At 41.0% G+C, this 24,482-nt stretch overlaps 2 protein-coding genes across 2 annotated transcripts in view; both read left to right on the top strand.

Moving 5' to 3' along the window:
* Positions 1-13,950, top strand: part of FEZ2 (fasciculation and elongation protein zeta 2) — a gene marked incomplete at its 3' end in the record, with an annotated part of 36,569 nt that extends 22,619 nt beyond the window's left edge. Inside the window, exon 9 of the mRNA XM_079550304.1 lies at positions 13,829-13,950. Coding sequence (XP_079406430.1) covers positions 13,829-13,950 — 122 coding nt within the window. The remainder of the gene's footprint in view (positions 1-13,828) is intronic.
* A 5,891-nt stretch (positions 13,951-19,841) lies between these two features.
* The window catches only part of LOC306944010 (visual pigment-like receptor peropsin), a gene marked incomplete at its 3' end in the record, with an annotated part of 29,193 nt that continues 24,552 nt past the window's right edge, over positions 19,842-24,482 (top strand). The window contains exon 1 of the mRNA XM_079532433.1: positions 19,842-19,994. Within this exon, the coding sequence (XP_079388559.1) occupies positions 19,874-19,994 (121 nt within the window). The 5' untranslated portion in view covers positions 19,842-19,873. The remainder of the gene's footprint in view (positions 19,995-24,482) is intronic.

The raw sequence follows: 24,482 nt of genomic DNA, 5'->3' as shown, positions 1-24,482 counted from the left end.
ATAATATATATTTTATTTGGTCCTCATACATGATTCCCTCTTATGCATGATGACAAGAACAAACAGTGTGGGGGTAACCTGCTAGGAAGGAGTAAACAGCAAATTTAAAGTAGTAGATGAGGAAGGCTTGGTGGGAAGTAGGATTAGCCAATTTTGCAGTTATGGAAGTAAGGAGAAATAATTAAAGAAGTCTGAAGGAAGCTAACATTTCTTAATTAAGATATTTAAGTAGCAAATCAACACATATTTTATACATAGGATCAAAATTTGTAGGAAAGTTTTGCCTGGTATCAAGTTTGACATGTTATTTCAGAATTATTGGTTTTATTTTTTATTTTTATTTTAATTCTTTTTTACAAAATTTGGAGATATAATTTCAGTTGGATAACTGTTGAATATATTACTGGTAGTACAGAACAAAAATTGAATACATCATTCACTGACTGTTTTTCCTCAGTTCCAGTATAAGTGTAATATGTAAATAACTCTGACATTTTTAAAGCATAAATTGCTAGGTCTGTGTATGTGTGTATGTAGGTATGTACTTCTAAATGAAACAAATGTCTTTGACATCAGATGTATCCTGATAGTGAGCTGTTTTAAAATGTGTTACTAAGCTCTGTGCTCTTGTCCAATTGTTCTTAAACAGTGATTGTGACATAAAAATATAGTGCTAAAAACTTACTACATATTATCACTGAGTAAAGTAGATGAAATATATATAGTGTTATTTTCTCTTGGGCTTTTTTTCTGAATGTAGATGTCATAAAAGTAGAAATAAATTTCATTTTGCAGCTTGTTTTCCAATAACGAACAACAAATTTTTTTCATTAGTGAAGCAAGTTCTTAACCCTTATTCTACTAATAAAATATGCATTTAACATAACAAGAATAGTCATCTTCTTGTCTTTGAAGTCTTTGGTTGTCATAGCTGACTTCTCTGTTTGCTTTTGTGTTGTGCTAGCATTGGTTTGAAAGCTGGATTGCTCCGAGGTTTGTCTTGTATGTGAAACAGGAATGAGAAACATGTGAAGGACATGTCTTGTCTTCCCACTGTCTGTGATTCAAGTACACACACCAGATTTAGAAAGTAGAATTAGAATCCCAAATTTTCAGTGCATATTTTAATACATAATTGCATGTGTCACCTTTTAGTTAGCGTTCTGTTCTCTAATATAGCACTACATAAAGCACTGTTTAAGACATGACCTTTAGTTAACTCATTTCTGGATAATGTTAGTTAAAGATAGTGGGTTGTGTCATTTAATCTTCTTTCGAGGAGAAGATGGTATCTTAATGGAGAGTTTCAAATGATTTCTAGATTTTTGCTGTGTTACTGATAGGGTAGAATTCAAGATTTAGTTATTTCTAGTATAAACAGTACATTTTTATACAGACTGACTTCACTGATGTTTATTCAGGTATCTTTATGGTTTCTTACAGTTCTGTGTCCTACATGAAGAGGGCTGCCTTTCAGAATTAACCGTGTTCCTTCCTATGATGAGAAGCTTTCCATGGAAATAACTCATAGTATTTTCTTCCATTTGGTACTATACCTAAACCAGTACCCATTTACCTCCTTTGTGTGTGCGTGGATTTTCTGATCCTACATTAAGTCTTCTGAGCATGACAACTCATCCATTTTAACCGAATAGTGCAATGAACTGGAGCAGGGAACAAAAACTGTACAGTTTTTCTCGCATTGTTCTGGCTTTTTAAAGTCTCTTTTTACACTGTATAGCATGGAAATCCTCCTGCACATTTTGTTGTGGGAAGGAAAAGTAAACTTTGAATAGTGTAAATAACATAAGCCTAATTGTAAGGATTCCGTATTTAAAACATCCTTAGTTCCTGGAGCAAAAATGTAAAAAGAATTTTCATTGTACAGACCCAACAAAACGATTCAGATGAGTTCTTCAGGAAGCACTCTGGGACAGTGTGGTGGACATTTTGTTTTCAACGGTTCTTTTAAACATTATCTTTGAGCTGTACAACAGTAATGTTCACAGAGTGAACAAATCCTTATTCTTTAATGGTTTGGCATAAGTAATTGGTGTGTTACTTACCTTTGTTATCTAACATAACCATCAGAGTAATGTAATTTTTCATATTGCTGTTTTTGTTTTAATTGTTAATGTTCACGTGGCTCAGATATTCTCTCATATTGCTGCTATAATTTTACTGGTTTTAATACGCGTTTGATCTTAATGGATATGATTAAGTATATAAGCATTTTGAAAGGCTATATCTTTTTAAAAATACATGTACAGTTTGGAAAAAACTTGCACCTGGGTTCCAAGTTAGTATTATATCAAGACTTCGGTCATTGTGTATCTCTGAACTTTACTACAGATCTTTCTTGTATGCTCTGTGATGATGTATCTGCATTCAAACAGATGAGAATGTATTTTGCAAATCCTGTAAAAGAAACACCCTGCGATCTCCATATTAAATATTTGCCACAAATCATTTTGCCAGTCTTAAAATTTACATTAGAAAATAAGGAATACTAGTAGAATCATAGGAGTTTTTCTAGGCTGAATTTCTATTAATTCTATACCGGATTTTAATACTGTATATGTGAAAACAACTGGCAAATAAGAGTCTAAAGAGAGAAATGTCTTTTGTTTCAAAATTGTTTAAATTGATTCATTTTGCTCAGCTAAAAGGAAAAAAAAAGTATGAAATTTTTTTTTAAGAAAGTTCTCATAACACTTTGACTTTTTTCCTACATACCTCAGCATTTTCTTTTGTGCCTCTTTATTGCTGAACTTTTCTGAGCTTAAAGATCTTTCATCCCTCCTCTTCTTTCTCTGCACCTGACGGCCATCAGATACTTACATGAGATACATGAGATCAGGAATAAGAGACCTGCATAAGTATGTTATAGTTAGGGAAGGGTTACTGTTGTAGTTATACTTGGTTAGTGGCTCCTATAACAAACAAGAGACCATTTATTTCTTTAGCAGATGTGTTAAAAGGTCGTTATAGCATGTTTTTCTGTAAAAATGCTTACTTTTTATTATTGGTAACTGGAAATTAACCAAGGGAGGGAGATGACCCCATTTTGTTATTTCTTTTTTAAAATGGTGAAACTCATTTTGTCTCCAGATGGGATCTATTCAAACTAAGCCCTAAAAACCAAAACCAACTTCAGTGGTAAGCATGTGCATGGGTTATGATGTCCTTCATTAGACTTATTAAAAGTACCTATTCAGATTATGAAAAATACCCATTTACCATGTATGTAGGATGCTGGCATTAAACATCAACTCCCAAAGGTAGGAAATATTATATGTACTTAGAAATCTTTACAAATCTCAAAGCACGTGAGTAAAAAGAGCAATGCAACTCTGTGTTTCTGATGAGTTCTATGTATTTCAAATTCTCTTATGCATCCTTTTTCCAGTTCCATTATTGAATCTTGAATTCTTTGAGGGAGCTTTATTTTCTGTGAGATAGCCGTAAGAAGGACACTCGAGAGTAATTACTGGCAAGCACCTGCATTTTTACCAAAGGTCTGTTCAATTTTTTATATGAAATGTCCTAGAAGTCTCTTGTGTGAATTCAGTGAATTAAAGTCACTGAATTAAAAGTTACTTAAAGGTAGGTATTTGTATAATTTTCTTCAGAAGCTTTGGTTTTAAAATCCAACTTTTTCTATGAAATTCAGTTGTTTTATTTGATAAGATTATTCACTTGCTGCTAAAATCAAATGGTGAGTGATGGGCACTCTAGGCAGCGTGTCCCAAGTTGGTCAAGAATTCTTGAAATATGTTGTCTCAGTTAAGGAAAAAAGAAAACAATATTGCAATCAATTCCCCTAGAGTGAAAAATAATAATGTAGTTGTACTCTCAGCGGTGCAGACAACTGTATAGATAACTGGTGGTAAAGAATATCTGCTTCTGACCTTGCCAGGTAATTGTATCCTTCATCTTGCTGTGGTGATTTTATAGCAGTAGTTCACATCTTTGTTGCTTCCAGTCTAGATTACCTTGGCTATTCTTTCTGCATGCATGTTGCTTGGAAACTGCAGCTAGCACAGAAGAAGGTGGTACTGTGTGTGCTCAGCAACAGTGTTGGTTGTACACAGCATTGTTTTCAGCAGCTGCCCCCTCATTTCCAAAGGTTAGATTTAAGATGCAAGCTGTAATTCCTGAAGTTCCAGCTGGTACAAAGCCCACGTGCAGCCTGCTTCTCCAGCTGTGTCACTAATGGTCAGTGGGGGTCAGCAGGTTCACTTAAAATAGCAATCTGCCCAGCAAAATCTGTCCTGTTCAGTCAGGAAAGGCCTAGAAGCAAAGCTCTCTATTGAAGCACTCTCAGCTCTGATGCATCCAAGCTTTAATTTATTGACTTGTCCCGTCATTCTATCAAGTGTTCTTTATTGGGTTATTACTGTATTGTACTAACAACAATCTCTATGGATTTGGAATTATTTTCTCATTTTGATAGCAGTGTTAATTTTTAATATTTCATGTTTAAATTATCCCTCGATATGAAGTCAGTACAGAAACTGTACAAACTTTCATCAAGTAGAAATGAAATTTCAGTGCAAAATGAAAAACGTGGGTCTTGAATTTTGTCAGGTGAATTTTGTTTCTTGCTTGTCTCGAGGGCACAGTGTTGTTTATTTTAAGTCAAATGTGAAAGTGGAAAGTAAATCTGCCTGTTGTAATACTAAGATAATGTGATCATAACCGTGATTCTATGATTTATTTTTAAGATGTCTGCTGCAGACAGCAGTGACCTTTATTAAGGTTACATGGGGCACATCTAGTGATGGACAAGATACTTTCCTTGTGGACAGTTTCTTATCGCTGAAAAATGGAAAGGTATTACTTTGTTCTGTTTTGCGGGTTTTTTACATTCATTTAAGTGCTTTTTCTTTGCTGATGAAACGAAGTACATGGTCCTTTGCTCACATTCCTTTGACCAGAAGTTTTAAAGTTTTTTTAACTCAGAACTTATTTCTGTTTTTATGTATTGATCAGTGATGATTCCCTGTTTCCTGATCACTGTGTACTCTAAGAAGAATAGGTGAAGAAGCTTTATGAATTGCGAGAACTAATTATTGAATTTTGTTACTGTTTCATTTTTTCTCCCCCTTTCAATCTCCTCAGATGTTGAGTAGAATCCTCTTTTTGCTCTGAATACTAATGCAAGCAGAACTCATAGTTATTTCATTGTTTGTTTTTAAACCTCACTGTGGGTTGGTTTACATTAGCGTTACGGAATAAAAAATTAGTTCTAATTTTCTCTAGTGTTGTATGCACATGTTTCTTAGGAACAGCATGCCATAACTGAATGCAGTAGGATGAAAAACTGTGCTAAGTAGGTAAAATGTTTAGGTTTCCTTGGTAAGAAAAATGTTCAGGAAATGCCCACCTATTTTGAAAAATAGAGAAAGCAAATTGTGAAGCAATATACATTTCTGTTTATTAGGCAGACATGCACAAACATACGGTTTGATAATGTTCAGAGCACTAGCCAAGTTAGGGGAAAAAAAAAAAAAAAATCTAGATTTTCCCAGTGACTGCCTTTTTGGCCTTCAGCAATAGTCCATCACAGATCAATCAGGAGCAGTACAGGATATCTTTTGGGTGGAAGGGTACTGTTATTAAAATGTTTGCTTTTTTTCTTCCATATGCAAATCATTGACTGCTCTCAGGAATGTTTCTCCTGTTTATATTACACTTGTAATATATTACAGATTTGTTGTACCAAGTTAGCCCCACGTAGGTCGTGCTGCTTATCTATGTGTTTTGGAAACTGGGGTTGGAAGATTACCAAATAAGTATGGAATTCCTTCAGAATACCTTACAGCTGTCATCATCATTACAAAACACCTCCACAGTATTACCTACATTCACTTCTTTATAACACAAGAAATAAAAAAATTGCTTGAGATAAATTTGAGGAATAAATAAATAAATGCAGATACGGTCACTTGCTGTTCCACAAGTTGGTATTGTTTGCCAGCAATGGCATGAAAACCATCGAGTACAGAGCAGCTTCCTTGTACATGCACTGGCTGCTGTCATCGATGTGTGAAGTTATGTGAACTGCTCTAAGACTCGCTGTCACTAGAAACTCCTAAATCTGCACAATTACTTTCCTCTAATTTGTGTATCTGAGATTGTAAAAGGTGCTGCACTAGTAAGGCTTCACTTTGTGTGTGGTGCAGTGATTTATTTATTTATTTATTTCCCCTGTGAAAATTCTGGATGTAGAAGCCCAAAGGGACACGGCATTGCCTGTTGCACGTAAATAGCTTGAGAGTTCTGCTTCACCAGCACCTGGTGTTGAAGAAAGGTCTTTCAGAACCACTGCACTCCCCAGTGCTGACAGCTTTAGTAGTAGTACATGGCCCTTACCCACGATAATTTCTATAGGGCTTTTCAGCCATGAAGGATCAATGGGGTCTTTTCTGTTTCTGCAGTCATTGCTGTTCTAATGTCTGATAAGTTCTTGCATTGCTCTGAAGTGGCTCAAGAAGTTGAAGTTAATTAAGAGTTTACTGGCTTAGGACAGTAAGCGTCAAAATTTGGAGTAAAAAAATGAGTAAAATCCTACAGTGTCTGGTGTAATTGTAAAAGACTTGTTACCTAAACCTGCGTGCCTGGATTAGCAAACTGTTAGTGATCATTCTACATCATGCCCAGGTTGACACCAAAAATAGTTCTTGATAGTGACATTTTCTTTTGAAGTGTTGATCAAAAGCTCTGTCGGCTCCTACAGACAGTTCTGCATTCAATATCAAGAACATTAGATGAGAACACACCACTCTGGAATAGGCACTCATTCTCTTATAAAAGGTTGGGTTCCTGCAAATGAGAAACAGTCCCCTTCTCACAGCTGAGGGTCTGGGCATCACAGTATGTCAGAAGGCATTTGTTCTCTGCTGCTATGAAGGTGCTCAGCCAGGACCATGAGGAGCTCAACTGTGGATGGATGAAGGAAAGGTAAGACTGGATCCTCAGTGTTACCCTTAGCAATGACTTGCTGATTCAGCAGATGAAGTAGCAGCACCAATGGAAAGATAATCTTTTTTTATTTTGTTTTGGCCTTGTACCTCTTCTCAGCCTGTGTTTCTTGGGCAGGGCCAAGCACCCATGGTAGTGCATTTTCCCTGTTTCTTTCCCTGTTGGACCTTCCTGCCTCTTTCCTTGCCTGTGTTCCTTCTTACACCTTCACATATGCCTGTACCTTACACTACTTTGGTGGCAATGCTTACTTAAAATCTCAGGAAGAGGAATGTGGAGGGCCACTCATCTTCCCTTGCTACTCCAGACCAATGGCGCTTCCTTTCCCCTTTCCCTACCTGGGTGGCTTTTCAAGCTGTAACCCTCTTCTCCCTTTTAAATATCTGTAAAGCGTAAGTAGCTAAGACTCCTCTTTTCAAAGGGAGATGCATGAGGGAGCTGGGCAAATTGTGTCTGAATAAGCAGGAAGAGTCACAGAGACTGAGCAAGTACATGTTTGGGTGCTGCTGCTAAGGTCAAAGCAGGCCAGGTTGGGTTGCTAGCATGGAGAAGCGCTGGCAGAGCTGCAGGCAGTGGGTGACAGGCTGATGGGAAGAAATGCAGCCTGCCTGGCTGCTGCAAGCTGTCGAGTACTGAGCACAGAAGGGAAAGGTCTGCTGAGAGTAGGAGATCTGCCTTAAAGAGGAGGTTATGCATGATTCAGAGAGTAGTAGAGGGTTCTGAAGGACATAAATTACCATTTGCCTGTGTTGGAACAAGCTCGTTTGTTTGTGGAGGCTGTTATCTAGTTCTCAGCTGGGTATAGAGGGTCTCAGGTGTTTTTCTGCTTCTCTGTCATTGTGTGCTAAAAGAAAAATAAGTCTGAGATGTACTTATATCTGTGGGCACAGTCCTGCTGTGCATGGTGTACAGAATGGCTTCTCATCTTTTTTGCACAGGCTTCACACTTCAGAGATGATGGAGTTTGTGTTGACCTTCCTAGTGTTCATCTCTCCTATAGGTTTAATGATCTATCTGAATGGCTTCTCTACTGAGGTCTTGGGCAGCACAGGTGAAGTTAGCAGCGGGTGATATTTACTCTGCTGTCAATTGGCACTTGGATTCCCACAGAGCCTGTTATCTTCAAGATATTTCGTACAAGTCCTGCCTCTGATGCCAGAGTTGGAATCACAGAATTACTTGTGTTAGAAAAGATCAAAAATCAACTTGTTTTAACCCCACTGGTGCAGGGTCCAGCACCTCACCAACCTCTCAACAGAAAACTTACCCCTAACGTCTAATATAAACCTTCCCCCCTTCAGCTTAAGACCATTCCCCCTTGTCCTATTGTTATCAGACTACATAAAAAGTCACTCTCCCTCCTGATTATAAGCTTTTTTTAAAGTATCAGAAGGTTGCAGCGGGGTCTCCCTAGAGACTTCTCTTCTCCAGACAAAACAAACGCAGCTCCATCAGCCTATCTTTCATAGAAGAGGTGCTGCAGCCCTCTGACTGTCTTTGTGTCCCTCCTCTGGACCTGCTTCAAGAGCTCCAAGTCCTTTTTGTGCTGGGGGCCCCAGGCCTGGATGCAGTACTCCAGCTGGGACCTCACCAGGGCAGAGTGGAGGGAAACAACCACCTCCCTTTCCCTGCTGGCCACCACTCTTTTGATGCAGCCCAGGACACTGTTGGCATTTTAGGCTTCACATGCACACTGCTGACTCATGTCCAGCTTCTCATCCATTAAGATTCCCAAGCCCTCTCCAGGAGCTCTCTATGTCCCTACATATACCTAGGACTGAGCCAACCCATGTGCAGCACCTTGCACCTGGACCTCATTAATTTCAAGTGGGCTCACTTCTCAAGGTAGTCCAAGTCTTCTGATGGTGTCCCTTCCTATCACATTGTGTTTTGATTCAGCTGTTTGTTGGCTTTTCTAGTCGATGGCACCACCAGATTTTCCATCAGAAATAGGGGCACCAATTAATTCTGAAATTGGCAGTCGGCTGTGGATAGGATTAGAGATGAGTTAGCACTAACATCATTTCTGAAATTTAGATCACTGAATGCTGCAGTGTCTTTCTGCTCAAAAGAGGGACTTGAGCTCCCTGTAATCTGGTCTTCATTTTCTGCATTGGAGGGTCACTTCTGCTAGAATCATTGTAATCACAGAATTTTGGGGGTTAGAATGAATCTCTGGAGATCATCAAGTCCAATTTCCTGGTAAAGCAGGTTCCCTACAGCAGCTTGTACTAGAAAGTGTCCAGATGGGTTTTGAATATCTCGGGAGAAAGAGACTTCACAGTCCTTATGGGTAATGGCTCGTGGATTTCTAAGATTTGACAGCTGTTCCTAAAAGATAACTAGCATTCCTTCTGAAGCATTTAAAGCATGAGTTGATAGCAGGCCTTTGTAAAACGCCACCTCTAAGGCTGTGTTTTCCCTCTGGTACCGAACTGAAATACATAAACCTGCCACAGGATGGCAGCAATCGACCAGGTTTGAAGCATCCTCTCACGGTTTCAGGATTGCATTTCAAGGGGAGAGAACAGGTATTCAAGCTAGATCATTTGATCCATGGTATGAAAAATACAGGCGAAGCTTTGTGCATTTTTATCCATTATTAATGAAAGGCATGCTTTACAAAATTTATCACAATATAATAATTTGCTTAGCTCCAAGAGTTTGTCTGGGATGAGTTCTGGGTATCATGTAGTTGTCTGTGTGGGAGTTCATTTGGGAAGGGGTTAAACACAGGGAGAGTTGCATATTATCCCTTCTTAATGAGCACCTGTTTCGTACTACCTTTAGATTTGAGTTTCCATTGCCGTAGGGTTGTCTGAATTATCACTGCAGTGTGATGCCCTGCTGTGATACACTTTCAATTCTCCTGAAATTCGGTGCCTATAACCACCAGTCATTAGCTTATTATAAAATGTATGTAAATTTGCTTAGAGCTAAGTTGCTGTCATCTCATCTGTAATAATGCTTGAAATAATTTTTTTTTATTATTATTTTTTTTTTTTTTACAGCTGGGGTTCTTTTAAGTTACTTGTACTGGTTCCTCCTTCGTTCTGCCACTGATGTAACCAACCAGCTGTGACCAAAGCGACTGCCCCAGCACTGAGTGGTAAACATGCTGCATTCAATGACTATGTGGAATCTGAAGGGGTGTATAGACTTACACTCGTTACAGATTTCAGTAAAATGAAATTATTTCATGGAAGTCCTACTCTGTGGAGATACAGCCTTTTTTTTTTTTTTTTTTTTTCTGGTGGAAAACACAATTTTAAAAATGGAACTTTAAAAAAAAAAAAAAAAAAAAAACTGAAGTGCAGAGATGTGGCAAGATATTAATTAACAAGCTCTCTGCCCTGGCTGTGTTTCTCACCTGTGCAGGGCAGTCTCTCTCCGGACCTTGCAACCTCACAGGTGCAAGCTGTTCTCATCAGAACAACCCTGCTGCAGGCACTGCACTTGGACGGCTTGCAGAGTCAGTGGTGAAAGAGTCAGAGTTTCATTCTTCTCCTGCCAGATAACTGCACTGGGAAACACAGGTTCTCAGCCTCTTCTGTTTTTTGGTGGGTGTGTCTTTGTAAATCTCTTGGGTTTTTTTCTTTAGCTTGAAATAATTGGCAGGAGTGTTCTCTGAATCCTTCCATGAATGGTCAGAAAGTCAGGAATCCGTGTGGTGGGATAGAGTGCACAGCAGTACATACAGTACAGCTGAGATGACAAGCCACAGCTTGTCCAGGAACCACAAAGCGTCCTCTGAAGCGAGGCAGGACTACCAGGCACAGAGGGAGCACCAGAAACTTCCAGCAAAGCACAAAGACAGGTGAGTCAGTCTTGCACGGTGGCTGGTGTGAAAGGGGGATGTGTGCACGAGGTCAAGTCCCCCACAGCAATGATGATGATGCACCATTAAATTCAATCTTCTGTCCCTTCTGGAGCAACTAGTCTGGGGCATCTATGAAACTAACATAAAGGCAGCTCCTGGTGGAGAACCTGACTGCCCAGCCCTGGTAAGACCAGAGGTGGGAGGCAGGAGAGCCTCCTTCAGGAGCTGGAGTGTCAGGCTGGGGGACCAAGGAGAGCCGTGTAGTGTCAGGAAGGAAGATGTCCAAACAAAAGCAGCATTCTCTGTCTAAACATTTGCTTTTGTGAAGGGGTTGCAAACAAAACAAGCTTTGAATTGATGTTGAAATATGACTTCCTTACATGTTATATGTGGGTATGTAGCTGACACATCCATAACTGGGCTACGTGGAGGAACACATACTGGTTTTCTGTGTGGCTGAGAATTTTTTCTGTTTTTAGTATTGAAGAGTGGGGTCACAGACCTGCATTTCACATCCTAGAAACCTCAGCAATTTCCTGATGCTTTAGTCAGGACATTAAATGTCTTAGCACTATTGCTATTTCTCATTCTGTTCTTACAAGCACAGAACTGATGAGGCTTTTAGTTTCCCTTTGTTTCAGGACATCAGTGATGGTATTTTCCTTCCCTTTTAACCTCAGAAGAAGCTCAGCTCCACCCAGCACAGTGAAGTGCATAGTCAGGGATATAATCTGATTTGGCTTGGCCTGTTTTTTGCTCTATTACTTAGTATCAACACCTTAGACCCTTTCTGTATCCAGCTTGCAAAAGACAGATCATACAGGCATGTCTGCATTCTCAAGCAGGGAAAACAGCTGGGATTTCTAGTGTAGGATGGAATGGAGTTTTGACTGGGAAGTTCAGAGATTTGGTGTTGCTGTGTTCCCTGGACATCGCCTGTGAACTCTGTCAGAGGCAGTTTGCAACCAGATGGATTTCTGATTTGAACCTTTAGCAGCAACAGTTTCGATAGCATTTGACATCTTAGTGTCAGTACTGTTAGCTAGCTCCAGTGAACCTCTGTTCCTTGTCCACCACAGTGTATAGATTTCTATTCCCTAGTGTTCTGCTTAGCTGCAGTGGCACTGGTAGCACAGCACAGTGAACAAGCCCGTGGAAGATGTTCTGACTGGAACATGAAGGGTAAGGACAGAGCTGGGCCAAGAGCAATACAAAATCACCACTAAGGCAGCAAGTGGAAATGAAGTAGAAAAAAGTAGAAGGGAAACAAGCTCAAACTGAGGAACTAAAGATTAGTGTATATTGATACTGGAAGCTAATCTGAAATGCAGTTATTCACTAGGAGAGTAACATGAATTAAAACCTCAGCGTCACAATGAGCAAAGAAGTGTGTTATAAATTTCAAGTAGTTTGCTCATATAATCAGCCAGTATGACTCAGTATTGCAGAGCCCAGCACCAGGCAAGTAAAAGGCTCTCAAAGCCGTTAACAGCACTCCCAAAAGGAATACTTCCCTGGCTTCCTCCACCAGACCATATAACAATGTACTAATTGTTTTTCTGGAGCTGTGGAAGGAAAGGGAACAACTGAGCCACTGATAAGGTCTGTATAATCTTGTGTGGGACAGAAATTCAGGAGTCCACAGATGCCTACAGATCTATAGACTGAGTACAATAATTCTAAACCAGACTTGTTTGATGATAATTTTCCACTCCTCAGTCCTACCGTGCTGTGCAGACTCCTGAGCAACCAGCTGCATCATGAGCTCATGAAAGCTCTGAAAGAGGCCTCCCCTCTGCTATTCAGAACACCAGAAGATTTTCATTCTTGGCTGACGTTATGGTTCTGGTCTTTGCATTCATACATATTCAGTCTTCTGCTGGAATTGATTTTTCTTCCTAGAAATCCCAAATAGAGTGAAAAATACAGTGTTTCTACAGAGAGCCATCTCTGCTGCTGTGTTATGAATGACGTGGATAACTGTTTTGCTGCAGGGATAGAAAGATGCTCTCAGAGAAAGGAACAACCTTCCATCTGTGATAAATTGCTTTTTTTTTTTTTTTTTTTTTTTTTTTTTTTTAAATTCTCTGTCATTTGGAATAACCTTGATATCTTTCAGTGTGGTTTTGTCTTTAAGTGAAAGTGAATGTTATTTCTCAAATCAAGAATTCTGCTTTGAGGAAAAGCATTTGACCAACTCTTTTAAGAATTTCATGGGTTGGTGCATTTTGTTTTTATAACTCATCCAGCCAAGACCTAGGATATGCTCATGTGCACCCATAGTGGGGTGGCAAGAATGAAAGGCAAATCTTCATATTGTATCTATGGGGAGGGAAGGCAAATTTGAATGTGAAATGAATTCCTTATTCTTATCCTACAGATAGATAGGATTTTGTCATCATGAGATAGCTCTTGTAGCATTGAGTACCACCTTGACCCCTCACATTCACCTGAGCTTTGAGGAGGTATAGTGGCAGGACATAAGATGGAGAGGGGTGCGTGTCTTTTATTTAAGGAATGAAAGCTTTTAGTTAGTGTTTGGGAGAAGAAAAGGAATAGCACTGCTATGGTGTGGATAGCATGATCAATTCATTTTTCGTGCCAGGCTGTTAAAGGTTCATTTTTGGTAGGCTTTTAGAGAAAACCTGATCCTTACAGTTCCCTTTCTCAAATTACAGAATATGTTTGAAAACATTATGATGAAGGAAATGCGTTTGATCTCATACCTGGTGTGGGAAAGGACCTCTCAAGCTCACTGCAGGTGCAGAGGGGGCTCAGATCACATCAGTGAGATGTGACCAGGCCATGAGCTTGGCGAGGATCAGTTGGGTTTGCCTGGGCAAATAAAACACCCTTTGTGGAACACCTTGGCACCCTAATGGTGAAAAGTGCTGTTCAAATCTTAGGCTTTATTTTTCCAGTTTGCACCAGTGAAATGACCTGAGGACTGGCTGCCAGCATTTTGAAAGCTCATTTCTGTGTGTCTAAGAACAGTGATGGTCTCTGTTTTCCCCTCGGCAGACGCAGCCCCAGCTGACCTCTCCAGGATTATGAATGGGAGCGGCAGTGCGGTGCAGCGCCTGACTCCTCGGCTGTGTGTCAGCCGTGCAGCTCTGATGTCAGTAACTCCTCACCTCCTCTGACCCCGCTTGGCAGCACATGCGCTTGCCCAAATAAGCAGCTCATTTGCTTACATACCAAGCAAACAGCCCTGTAAAGTCGATACTGCTTCTTTTGAAGTACTTTTCTGTTTATTTGCAAGATCAAAGAGGCTGTGTTTTTCAGGCAAGCCACTCTGAAATTCCTGTTGGAGCTGTTAACTCCTGCTTCTTCTCTGAGAAACCAGTTGCTTCCATTTTTTCCCTCCAGTGCCTGAGCAGCACTGCAAACTGTGTTAAAACTTCCCAGGGTAAGATGAGAGAATGTTTTCTGTAGGGCTTGTCTCCTAACCTTCTAGTAATGCTAGCTTCACTCAGGCAGGACATCATATGGAAGAACTGCTTGTAGCCCCTTTCAGTATCTGAAGGCGTGCTACAGGGAAGAAAGGACAGACACTTTGCAGGGTCTGCTGTAATAGGACAAGGGGACATAGTTTCAAACTAAAAGAGGGGAGATTTATTTTGGATACAAGGAAGTTTTTTACATTAAGGGCAGTGAGGCACTGGCACGCAGTTTCCCAGGAAGCCCCATCCCTGGAGATATACAAGGTCAGGCTGGACACAGCTCTGGGCAACTGGTGAAACTGAGGGTGTTCCTGTTCATCACAGGGAAGTTGGACCAGATGGCATTTTGGTTTTCTTTCAGCTCAAGTGATTCTATGGTTCTTCAGCAGAAGCTACTGAAACCTACTACTTACATACTTTATATATATATAAATATATAACATAATATATACTGGCAAAAGTGCTGTGAGAAATTGTCAGGTGGCATCATTGTCAGCCTTTTGGAGTTGCTGTGCAAAATATCATTTGGTTAAGTAGATCAACATAGGAATGTGAAATGCTTGAAAGTTTAAAAAAAAAAAAAAGAAAAGAAAAAATGAGGAATGTTTTTCTCTTTAGAAATGCCTTACATCATTACCATGAGAAAGGCTGCATCTCCAGCTGCTGTGTACAGCAATGACACCTGTAAGATCACTGACGTGATGGCATGTGTCTTCCCAACATGATGGGGAAGGACACAGCCAGGTACAGTGATAGCCCTCCCTGCATGTACCATTAATTAAAGAGTTGAAGAAGTTAAGAAAATGTGTTACTAACTCTCATTTGGCACTATTAAATGCTGAGAAAGCTTTTCTTTTTTTTTTACAAAGCTGGGGAAAAATTGACTTGTTTTGACTCGTTTTTAATGCTGACCTTGGGAATTGCTAAATAATAACTTTCTTTTTATTGGTTAAAGTGTAATGAGTTATGACAGGAGTTATTATAAATTCCCAGTGACACTCTTGTGTGTACACTTGCAACTCAGAAGGCCAGCAGTATCCTGGACTGTGTCAGGAGGGGTAATGTGATTGTCCCTCTCTGCTCTGCCCTCCTGCGGCCCCATCTGTAGTAATATCTCCAGGTCTGGGTTTCCATGTACAGGAGGGAGGTGGAGCACTCGGGGTAGGTGCAGATAAGAGCTACAGAGATGCTCAGAGGAACTGAGGTTGAGGGAGTTGGGTTTGTTCAGCTTGGAGAAGACAAGGCTCAGGGGTGAACCTCATTGTGGCCTTCTGATACTTAAAGAAAGCATAAAATCAGGAGGGAGACTGACTTTTTAAGTGGATTGATAGTGATAGGAAAAGGGGAAATGGCTTTAAACTAAAAGAGGGGAGATTTAAGTTAGATTTTAGGTAGGAATTTTCCACTCAGTGGGCAGTGAAGCACTGGCACTGCTGCCTGGAGAAGCTATGATGCCCCATCCCTAGAGGTGCACAAAGCTGGGTTGGATGGGCCCTGGACAGCTGAGCTGGTGGGCAGCAGCTCTGCCAATGTCAGGGGGTTGCAATTGGATGATCTTTAAGGTCCCCTCCAACCTAAGCCATGATTCTGTGATTAAATATGATTCTGTGATTAAAAAAGTAGCTTTTCAGTTTAAAGTCTTCATATGAATTTTTTAAAAAAATCTATTTTAAGAAAAAGAAATGCATACTTGGTATGTATTTCCTGTGGTATTTCGTTAAACCTCCTGTGCAAAATGTTAAAGTATCTTAGTCGTACTTACAGAAATTATCTTCCATTCTCATGCTTTATGAGATGCAACGTCTGGGGAAAGAAGAATGAAATTATAAAAGACCACTGTGATCAGAATTGCTACCGTGGTAATTTCTCCAAAGTTCCTCTTCCTCCTGCTAGCATAACTCCAGCTGCATCCTGCCTAGGATCCCCCTTTACCATGAGGGGTAAACTGTCATCCTTCTTTGTTTCAATTATTAAGTTGTCCATGAATGAACAGGTAATTGTTCACATCTTAATTTCCGCAGTGGCAGACAGGACAGGTATCAGGCTTTTTGTCTTCCCAGAGAAACCACCAGCACTTTGTGAATGCCTAGCTGTGCAAGAGGGTTCCTCACAGTTGGTGGCAGTGTGTTGTTGTCAGCTGGGAAGCTGGTCCTTTGTATTTTGCTTGCAGTGGTGTGTCTGCCCACTGGTGTTTTACTGATTGCATTCTCAGGAGGATCATGGTTGTTGCTCCTTGTAGCACACCTTCAGCAGCTAAAGATGGAAATAGCCTACCTGTGGTGGGTTGCATAAGTTAAAGGCTGCTTTATGATCTGAAGCATAAAGCTGTAGGTGTTCTCTACTTGCTTTCTTGAGGCCTGCTAATTGAATGCTGCCCACTGTCTGCAATCAGAGAATGACTGAGCTTTTCTGGTTTGTTATCTTTGAGATAATATTTTGTGGTCTTGCCTCCCTACACAACATGCAGTTATCCTGCCAGGCAAAAATCAGTTCCTGCAAAACAACACACAGGTGTGGGTGGCTGAAATCATGTTTGTAATTAGCAGACTGCTAATTTGAGGCTTCGGACAGTGCTCGTTATTGTGGCCAGAGAGGCAGGTGCACTTAGCCTCAGTTTATTCAAAAGTAATTTAATCACCATTTATCCACCTGAATCACCATGAAGACAAATTTTAATAATGGTGCAAGGAGTGGCAGGAAAGCCACAGATCTTGGCAAGAGGGCAGCTGTGCCAGCTGGAAAGTGGAAGGAGTAGCCTATGAATCTGAAAAAGTGCTGTCCCATAGTAAAGTAATTCATGTGATTGGAAGGAGTTTACAGTTTTTCTTCTGAGTTTAGACATTAAAAATATTAGCAGTTGCTAAACTTTCTGTAAGAGGTGAAACCTGGCATGAAAACTTGACAGAAAAGCAAATGGTTAATATATGATGGGAAGGAACAACGTAGAGAAATAAGGGAAAAGTGATTCTCCATTAACAACTTTATACTTCAGACTTGAATCTTGTTATATGGCTTACAGGTGGTTCTCTGACCACTTATAGCTGTTTTCAGATGAGATCTGCTAGATGTTTTCCAAGTTTTAGTCCCATTGGAGGGAGCGATTCTTGCTACCCTGGAAATCTCTATTAGACCAGTTGGTTGATGGTGGGTGCAGGCGCATGAACTAGGTGCCAGAAGAAAAAGCACTTTTACGTTTCAGCATCCTGAGAGGATGTGTTATTTCAGATTTCTGAATACAGAGAAATAAATAAACTCTATTATGAGAAATTCGGAAAAGGTAAGAGCATAAGAAGTCACCTTGTGTCGGGCTTCTCTGCTAGTCTCCCAGGCTCATTATTGTTATAACAGGCTTCTATTATCTGCTTCCACATCTACTGAAGTATACTATTAAAGACTTCACTGTACTCAGTACATAGTATATATAGTATATAATACATAGTTTATAGTAGCAACTGGCATCTGTAAGCGATTATGTGATATCAGCTGAAGGAAACCTAAATTAGATTAAAGTTATTTAAATTTTCAGTGATTTCCTCCTCCTGCGTGGTATTCTTTTAATCTGGGATTAAATTCTAATTGTGGCTAAGTATGTGGAAAGCTCATCAATTTGAATGAAAGTTTTAGGAGCCCAACATTTCTGAGGTTTGAATGGGAAGCTGTGGGGTGTGATGCTTACTAGGTTGTAACTTCTGGGGGTCTTATTCCAAGCAAGCACAAAGTCAGTATAAGGAGTGAAAAAAGAATCCTCTTCTCTGACATGATGGCAGACAACAAATGAAGGTATGGTGTCTTGGGGTTTGCTTTCTTTTTTCTTCCTGAACATAATCTCACCTGAACACACTAAAATAGAATGGTGCGTTTCTTCCATAGTTTGAATGTTGGAGCTGAATGAGAGAAGAAAAACCATTTCAAAACAGAGACTCGCACCTTCCTCACCATGGTCAAAATAAACCTATGTGTAGTTTTACACTATGCAAGAGGCATAGGTGAATGTTTGCTTTGTTCTGGTAATGGATGCTCGATGATGTGAGTGAATAAAACTTCACTGAAGCCAATGCAGTACTAATCGTACTGTTGCCTGTAGCCAGTTGCTCCATAAATACACTTGTCATCACTGCTGTTGCACCTTGGCCTATCTCGAACAGCCTTTTACCTGGCTTAGCTCTGACATCAGATTTGGATTGTTTGTGTTTGTTTGCTTTTGTTTTGTTTGTTTGTTTGCTTTATTTTATTCTTATGACTAGTTACTATTTCCTGATTTGTTTTACTTGCTTTTGCAATTATGATAAAACCATACCTTTTGTACAGATAGGAACTGCAAGTGGCTCCTCTGCATAGAGCGTAGAATTAAATGATAAAGTTACAACATTGCAGCATAGGAGCACACAGGCCTGCTTTCTTAAAATTAGGCAATGCAAGCAGCATGCGACTAGCACAGTTATTCCCATTTATCTGTTGTTGTGTTTTAAGCATTACTGGCCTCATCCAATGTCCAGTGTTTATAGGAGGCTAGGGTGACTGTTAGACAAAACTCTGCATAAATCATTTCAGTATGTCTACTTTCTTGGAAGCAGTGAACGAACACAATCTGATTTTGGAAGATCATCTCCTCCTGATACGAAATGTGTTTTCTTACTGTAATCAACAAAGTCCATAGGCATGAATCATCATGACAAGATTATTGTTTTCCAGGCTATGTGCTGTCTTGTTGGATATGGATGATTATTTTATTTTACAGGAATTATAAAGAAAAGTGCAAAGTAGAACAGACTGACCAGAGAAGCTGTGGATGCCCCATCCCTGGAGGCATTCAAGGCTGATTTGAATGCAGCCCTGGGCAGCCTGAGCTGCTGGGTGACAGCCCTGCCCACAGCAGAGGACTGGGACTGGGTGGGCTTTGAGTTCTCTTCCAACCCAAATCATTCTGTGATTAAAGACTAAACGTACTCTGAGCTGACTTACTTAAAGCACATGCAACATGTCAAGAAGACAACATCTCATTTTTCAATAGTGGGGGAAAAATCCAACTGTACTTGGAATGCTCAATATTGGCAGCTTCTTAATAGTGTAAAAAGAAGATATGTGGTTCTTAAGCCATTTTCCAGTAGAGGTCACTTTTTTTTTTTTTTAAAACCTCTATGGGATATTTTTCCTCCAAATATCATTTCTTTCATTCTTACATCTTACTAAATTCTTAGAACTAAATTCTGAGGGAATTCAGTAAAGACAAAAAGGCAAAAGTAATGGCATTTAACTGATGTATCAATATGCACCACTCTTGTTGGTGTGTATGTAAACCTGTAGGTTGTGTGGTCATCTTCTGTCAGATACACACTCTTCATTCAAGATTTCTGTAAGCAGCAGTAATAAGGATGTGAGGAAATCTGCTGCCCTCACTGGTCACAGGCTCACAGCCTGTACTAAGAGATAGGATTAGTGAATAAGAACAGGTTGGAAGCTCCTGTCCCTTGCAATTTCCTTCTTTAGGTTATTAGTCTCGTTGAAGAACTTCCCTAAATAGTCTGAGCAGAAACAGAAGAAAAGGCTGGATTTATTCTATTTTTCCTGGCGTTTGGGACATACCAGGGAAAAGGCAAGCTCTGGGTCATAAGCTTTGCTGAAAATGTCTCTCCAGTTGTCTCCACAGGCACCCTGGAGGAACAACAACATCAGTTTTCTGAGCAGGGAAGCTGCCATCACAGAACAAGGAGAGACCATTATAGGCTTCTACCTACTGGCTTTAGGTATGTACTCTGTCTTGGCTTTGCTAGTGAAATTAAACTCTTGGTAGAGTTTGGTATAAAGCTTGAAGTGAGTCATTTGTTCTTCATCTGTAACAGAACAGAATGTTATAAAGTGCAGCTTTTTTCTTCAATTATTATAAGATCAAAGATGTACAGCCTTATTTTGCTAACACATTAATAACCAATGCAAAAATTCTGAGAAGAAAAAAACCAAGCTTATAGACTTTTAACTACTGTTTGCTAAATTTAACAAGTAGGAAGATTTTCAAAAAGGGAAAGTACTCTCTCAGATGTATGTAATACTTCTTTGCTACCAAGGCACGAGAAGACACTGAGTTAATGTCCTTTGATTTCCAGAATTTTGACTGGTGCCAGTCAGTTGGCAACCTACAAGTGCTTCTTGCAGAGGTAGAAAATAGAGCTCTACAGGTTTTTGAATTTTTAAAATATTTCTACTGTTTTTACTTTAAGTGTTTGATGCCCATAATAATTAGTCCCTCAAACAGGATCTCTAGCAGGTCTAAGGAATACAGGTCATTGCCCCTTGTTAGTAGTTTCAGCACCATTTTCGTTGTCCCGCATGACAACGCTGTATGGGTATAGTAAGGATTTGAAAACGGAACCCAGTATGAACTCACTTTGATCCCAGCACAACTTTGCATTTTAAGTGTTGTCTACTTGGGACAGACTCGATGCAGGATATAAGCAAATATTAGAAAACATTAAAGAATGCAGGTTTGATAGGTAATCAATTTCCAATTATACATCTTCACGGGGAAAATACAAAAATAATAATTTATGACATCAGTTGTTCTAAACTGCACTTTCAAAAATGTTTCTTCTTGAATGACCGACATAAGTAGATTTTTTTTTTTTTTTGCTTTTCTAAGCTTATCACACGTTGCAAGAAGCTTATTACCTTCAGCTAATGCTTGAAAAAGATCTGTGGATGTTACAATGTAAAATGTTAAGTATTTTGATATGTTTTTATGAGACCTTGTTTTTTTATTGGTAGGAAGCAGGGGTGGAGGGAAGTAGTTGGAATAAACTAGAGGTCCTTTAAAAAAAAAAAAAAAAAAAGACTTCTATCTTAATTATAAGCTCAATTGGAACAGTGTTTGTAAGGTAAAGCACAGTTGTCCTAATTTATCCCCAATCTGTTCACATGCATGCAACTCCTCACAAATGGCTGCACCATTAGTTAATGAATTAATCAGCTGAATTTAAGACTAGAAAGAACATGGTGGGTCAGTAAGGCGATTCCCCTGCTGTGACAACATATAATCCATTTACAAAGCTATCATGCTTCCTCATATAATTGGCTAAGGCTTTTTGTTGTTGCTATCACTCTTTCAATTGACAGTTTGCTCCTGACTTGGTTCCTCTGTTGCACAGGAACCTTTTCTTAAATCATTAGCTAAAGTGACCACATCAACTTTATCCTTTTTGTCCCTCCTTTCAAATAAATTACTTTTGTTGCCTGCAGTTATTGCTGACAGCCACTCTATATTCCTATACAGGTTATCTCAAACTTGTATTCCTGTTCATCAAGATGGTTCTCTTTATCTCCTATTGCAGTGTGTTTCCTCAGTCATCCTAGTCCATCACTCTAGAAGCTTTTTGCTGTTCTAATCTGGATTCACTCTTTGATCACGCACTAGGACTCAAACCAGGTCTCACTATCACCATTCATTAACGCCTCTAGCTCTGCTAACCCCTGCTGGTGCTGCCTGTGCATCACACTGGTGTAGTGCACACTTCTTCCATCAATTGACCAACAGAGGTGTTTTCCTCTGCTGCCCCTGATGCTGACCTCACATCTTGTAGCAAATACATTTTAAAGTACCTAAGTGCCTGAACTTTTACACTGCTCAGTTAAATTTCATTAATACCTTATTACTTATTAATTACTTATTATTACTATTATTATTAATATATATTACTTATTATTACTATTATTACTATTATTTTGCTGCGGTGACGTGCGTCAGAGCAGGTAAGACTGCGCTGGGCAAGGGATCTCAAGTAAAAGTCTGACCAAAAAAAGCTCTTTTTAGGGCTAGTTTGAAGCTAGCAGTGGTGCCGCGCTGCTAGCGGGGATCTAGCAGCTTGTGGGCGGGATCTTGACTCGGCGCGGGTGGTGCTCTCTTTATCTCTGGGGCTTGACCCTGACCCATTTGTTGTGTGGATAAAAATAGACCAGGGAGGGCGGGAACCGGTTCCCGCCCACATAACACAAGCCAGAAGGTGTGGAAAGGTGCTCTGGCCACCTAGGGTGGAGGTAGTCAGTGTGTGAGGGCCACTAGCACTTCATTGCCCATTCATTAAGGCAGCAGTGAGGAGCAGAGGCTGTGTCTTGTGTCAGCAAGGGTGGGTGCTCTTGTCTTTTTCTCAGGTGACTGGCTCTCCTGTTTACACTGACACCCCCCCTTCAGTCATGGTCCTCACCAGGAAATGTGCTTCCCATGCGAAGACTGTGGCAACCCAGACAGAGGGTCTGCTTAATAATGTGGCGGTTCAGGTCTCTGGCTGCCGGGAGTGCCTCAGCCTGCTGCTGCCGGGGGAGGATGGGAAGGATGCCACTTGTGTGCGGTGTGAGCAGCTGGATGAGCTGCTCAACCTGGTGGTGGAGCTTAGGGAGGAGGTAGGTAGACTGTGGACCATCAGAGAGTGCGAGCGAGAGATTGACTGGTGGAGTGACTCTCTGCGAGAAAGGCGCAGAGATTGCACTACCCAGACGGAGAGAACAATGGACCCTCTCTCTCATTGTAGTCAAACAGGGAGGGACAGCTTGAGTGAAGATGAGGAATGGCAGCTGGTCTCATCCCGGTGTCGCAGGCAACCCCCAAGTTCTCGACCTACCTCGGTTCCCCTGATCCCTCTCTGTAATAGGTATGAAACCCTGAAGCCAGAGGGAGAGGTGACTGATGATAATGTGGGAGCACTGCCGCCAAGCTTGCCTAAGGTGAGGTGGTCAGCTCCGCGTTTAAAGACTGCCTCCTCCAAGAAAGAAAGGAGAGTGGTAGTTGTAGGTGACTCTCTTCTGAGAGGAACAGAGGGTCCAATATGTCGTCCTGACCCTACCCGTAGGGAGGTGTGCTGCCTTCCTGCAGCCCGGGTCAGGGATATTTCTAGAAAACTCCCCAGCCTTATCCGCCCCTCTGATTATTATCCTCTATTGATAGTTCAGGCCGGCAGTGATGAGATCCCTGTTAGAAGCCTGAGGATTATAAAAAATGATTTTAGGAGACTGGGGAAGTTAGTTGATGGAGCGGGCATACAAGCAGTGTTTGCCAGCATTCCCTTGGTGACAGGGATGAACGCTGAGATGACCAGGAAAAGCCATCTTATAAATGCATGGCTGAGAGGCTGGTGCAAGCGTAAAAATTTTGGATTCTTTGATCATGGGGTGGTCTACTCGGCATCTGGCCTGAGGTCTACTGATGGGAATTGCTTGTCTCCAAAAGGGAGACGGATACTTGCCCAGGAGCTGGCGGGACTTGTAGAGAGGGCTTTAAACTAGATAGGAAGGGGGAGGGGGATAAAGCCAGGCCTGCTAGAGAGCAGCCTGGGGAAGTGGTAGTGGGATTAGGTGAGAGGCGAGGGGCTCAGCTGAGGTGCGTCTACACTAATGCACGCAGCATGGGCAACAAACAAGAAGAGTTGGAAGCCATTGTGCAGCAGGCAAACTATGACCTAGTAGCCATAACGGAAACATGGTGGGATTGCTTCCACGATTGGAGTGCTGCAATGGATGGCTATAAACTCTTCAGGAAAGATAGGCAAGGAAGGCGGGGTGGAGGTGTAGCTCTCTATGTTAGGGAATGCTTTTACGCTACTGAGATTATGACTGGGGACGATAATGTTGAATCCCTATGGGTAAAGATCAGAGGAAGGGCTGACAAGACAGGCACCCTGGTGGGCGTCTGTTATAGACCCCCAAATCAAGATGAAGAAACAGACGAGGTATTCTATAAGCAGCTGGCACAAGCTGCACAGTCGCCTGCCCTTGTCCTCATGGGGGACTTTAACTTCCCTGACGTATGCTGGGAGTACAGCACAGCACAAAGGAAGCAGTCTAGGAGGTTTCTGGAATGCGTAGAGGACAACTTCCTGATACAGCTGGTCGGAGAGCCCACGAGAGGAACTGCCCCACTAGACCTGCTGTTCACAAACAGGGAAGGTTTGGTGGGAGATGTGGAGGTTGGAGGCTGTCTTGGACAGAGTGATCATGAAATGATAGACTTCGTGATTCACGGTGGAGCCTGGAGGGGGAATAGTAATACTGCTACCTTGGACTTCAGGAGGGCGGACTTTGAATTGTTCAGGGGACTAATAGGGGGAGTCCCCTGGCATTCAGTCCTAGCAAGCAAAGGGGTCCAAGAGAGCTGGTTGCTCTTCAAAAAGGAAGTCTTAAGGGCGCAGGAGCAGGCAGTCCCCCTGAGCTGCAAAATGAGCCGGCGGGGAAGAAGACCGGCGTGGATGAAT

This window comes from Tetrao urogallus (assembly GCF_951394365.1).
Source record: "Tetrao urogallus genome assembly, chromosome: 2".
In the NCBI taxonomy this organism is placed as follows: Eukaryota; Metazoa; Chordata; class Aves; order Galliformes; family Phasianidae; genus Tetrao; species Tetrao urogallus.
The sequence above is the reverse complement of the archived record's forward strand: the minus strand, read 5'-3'. Positions and strand labels throughout refer to the sequence as shown.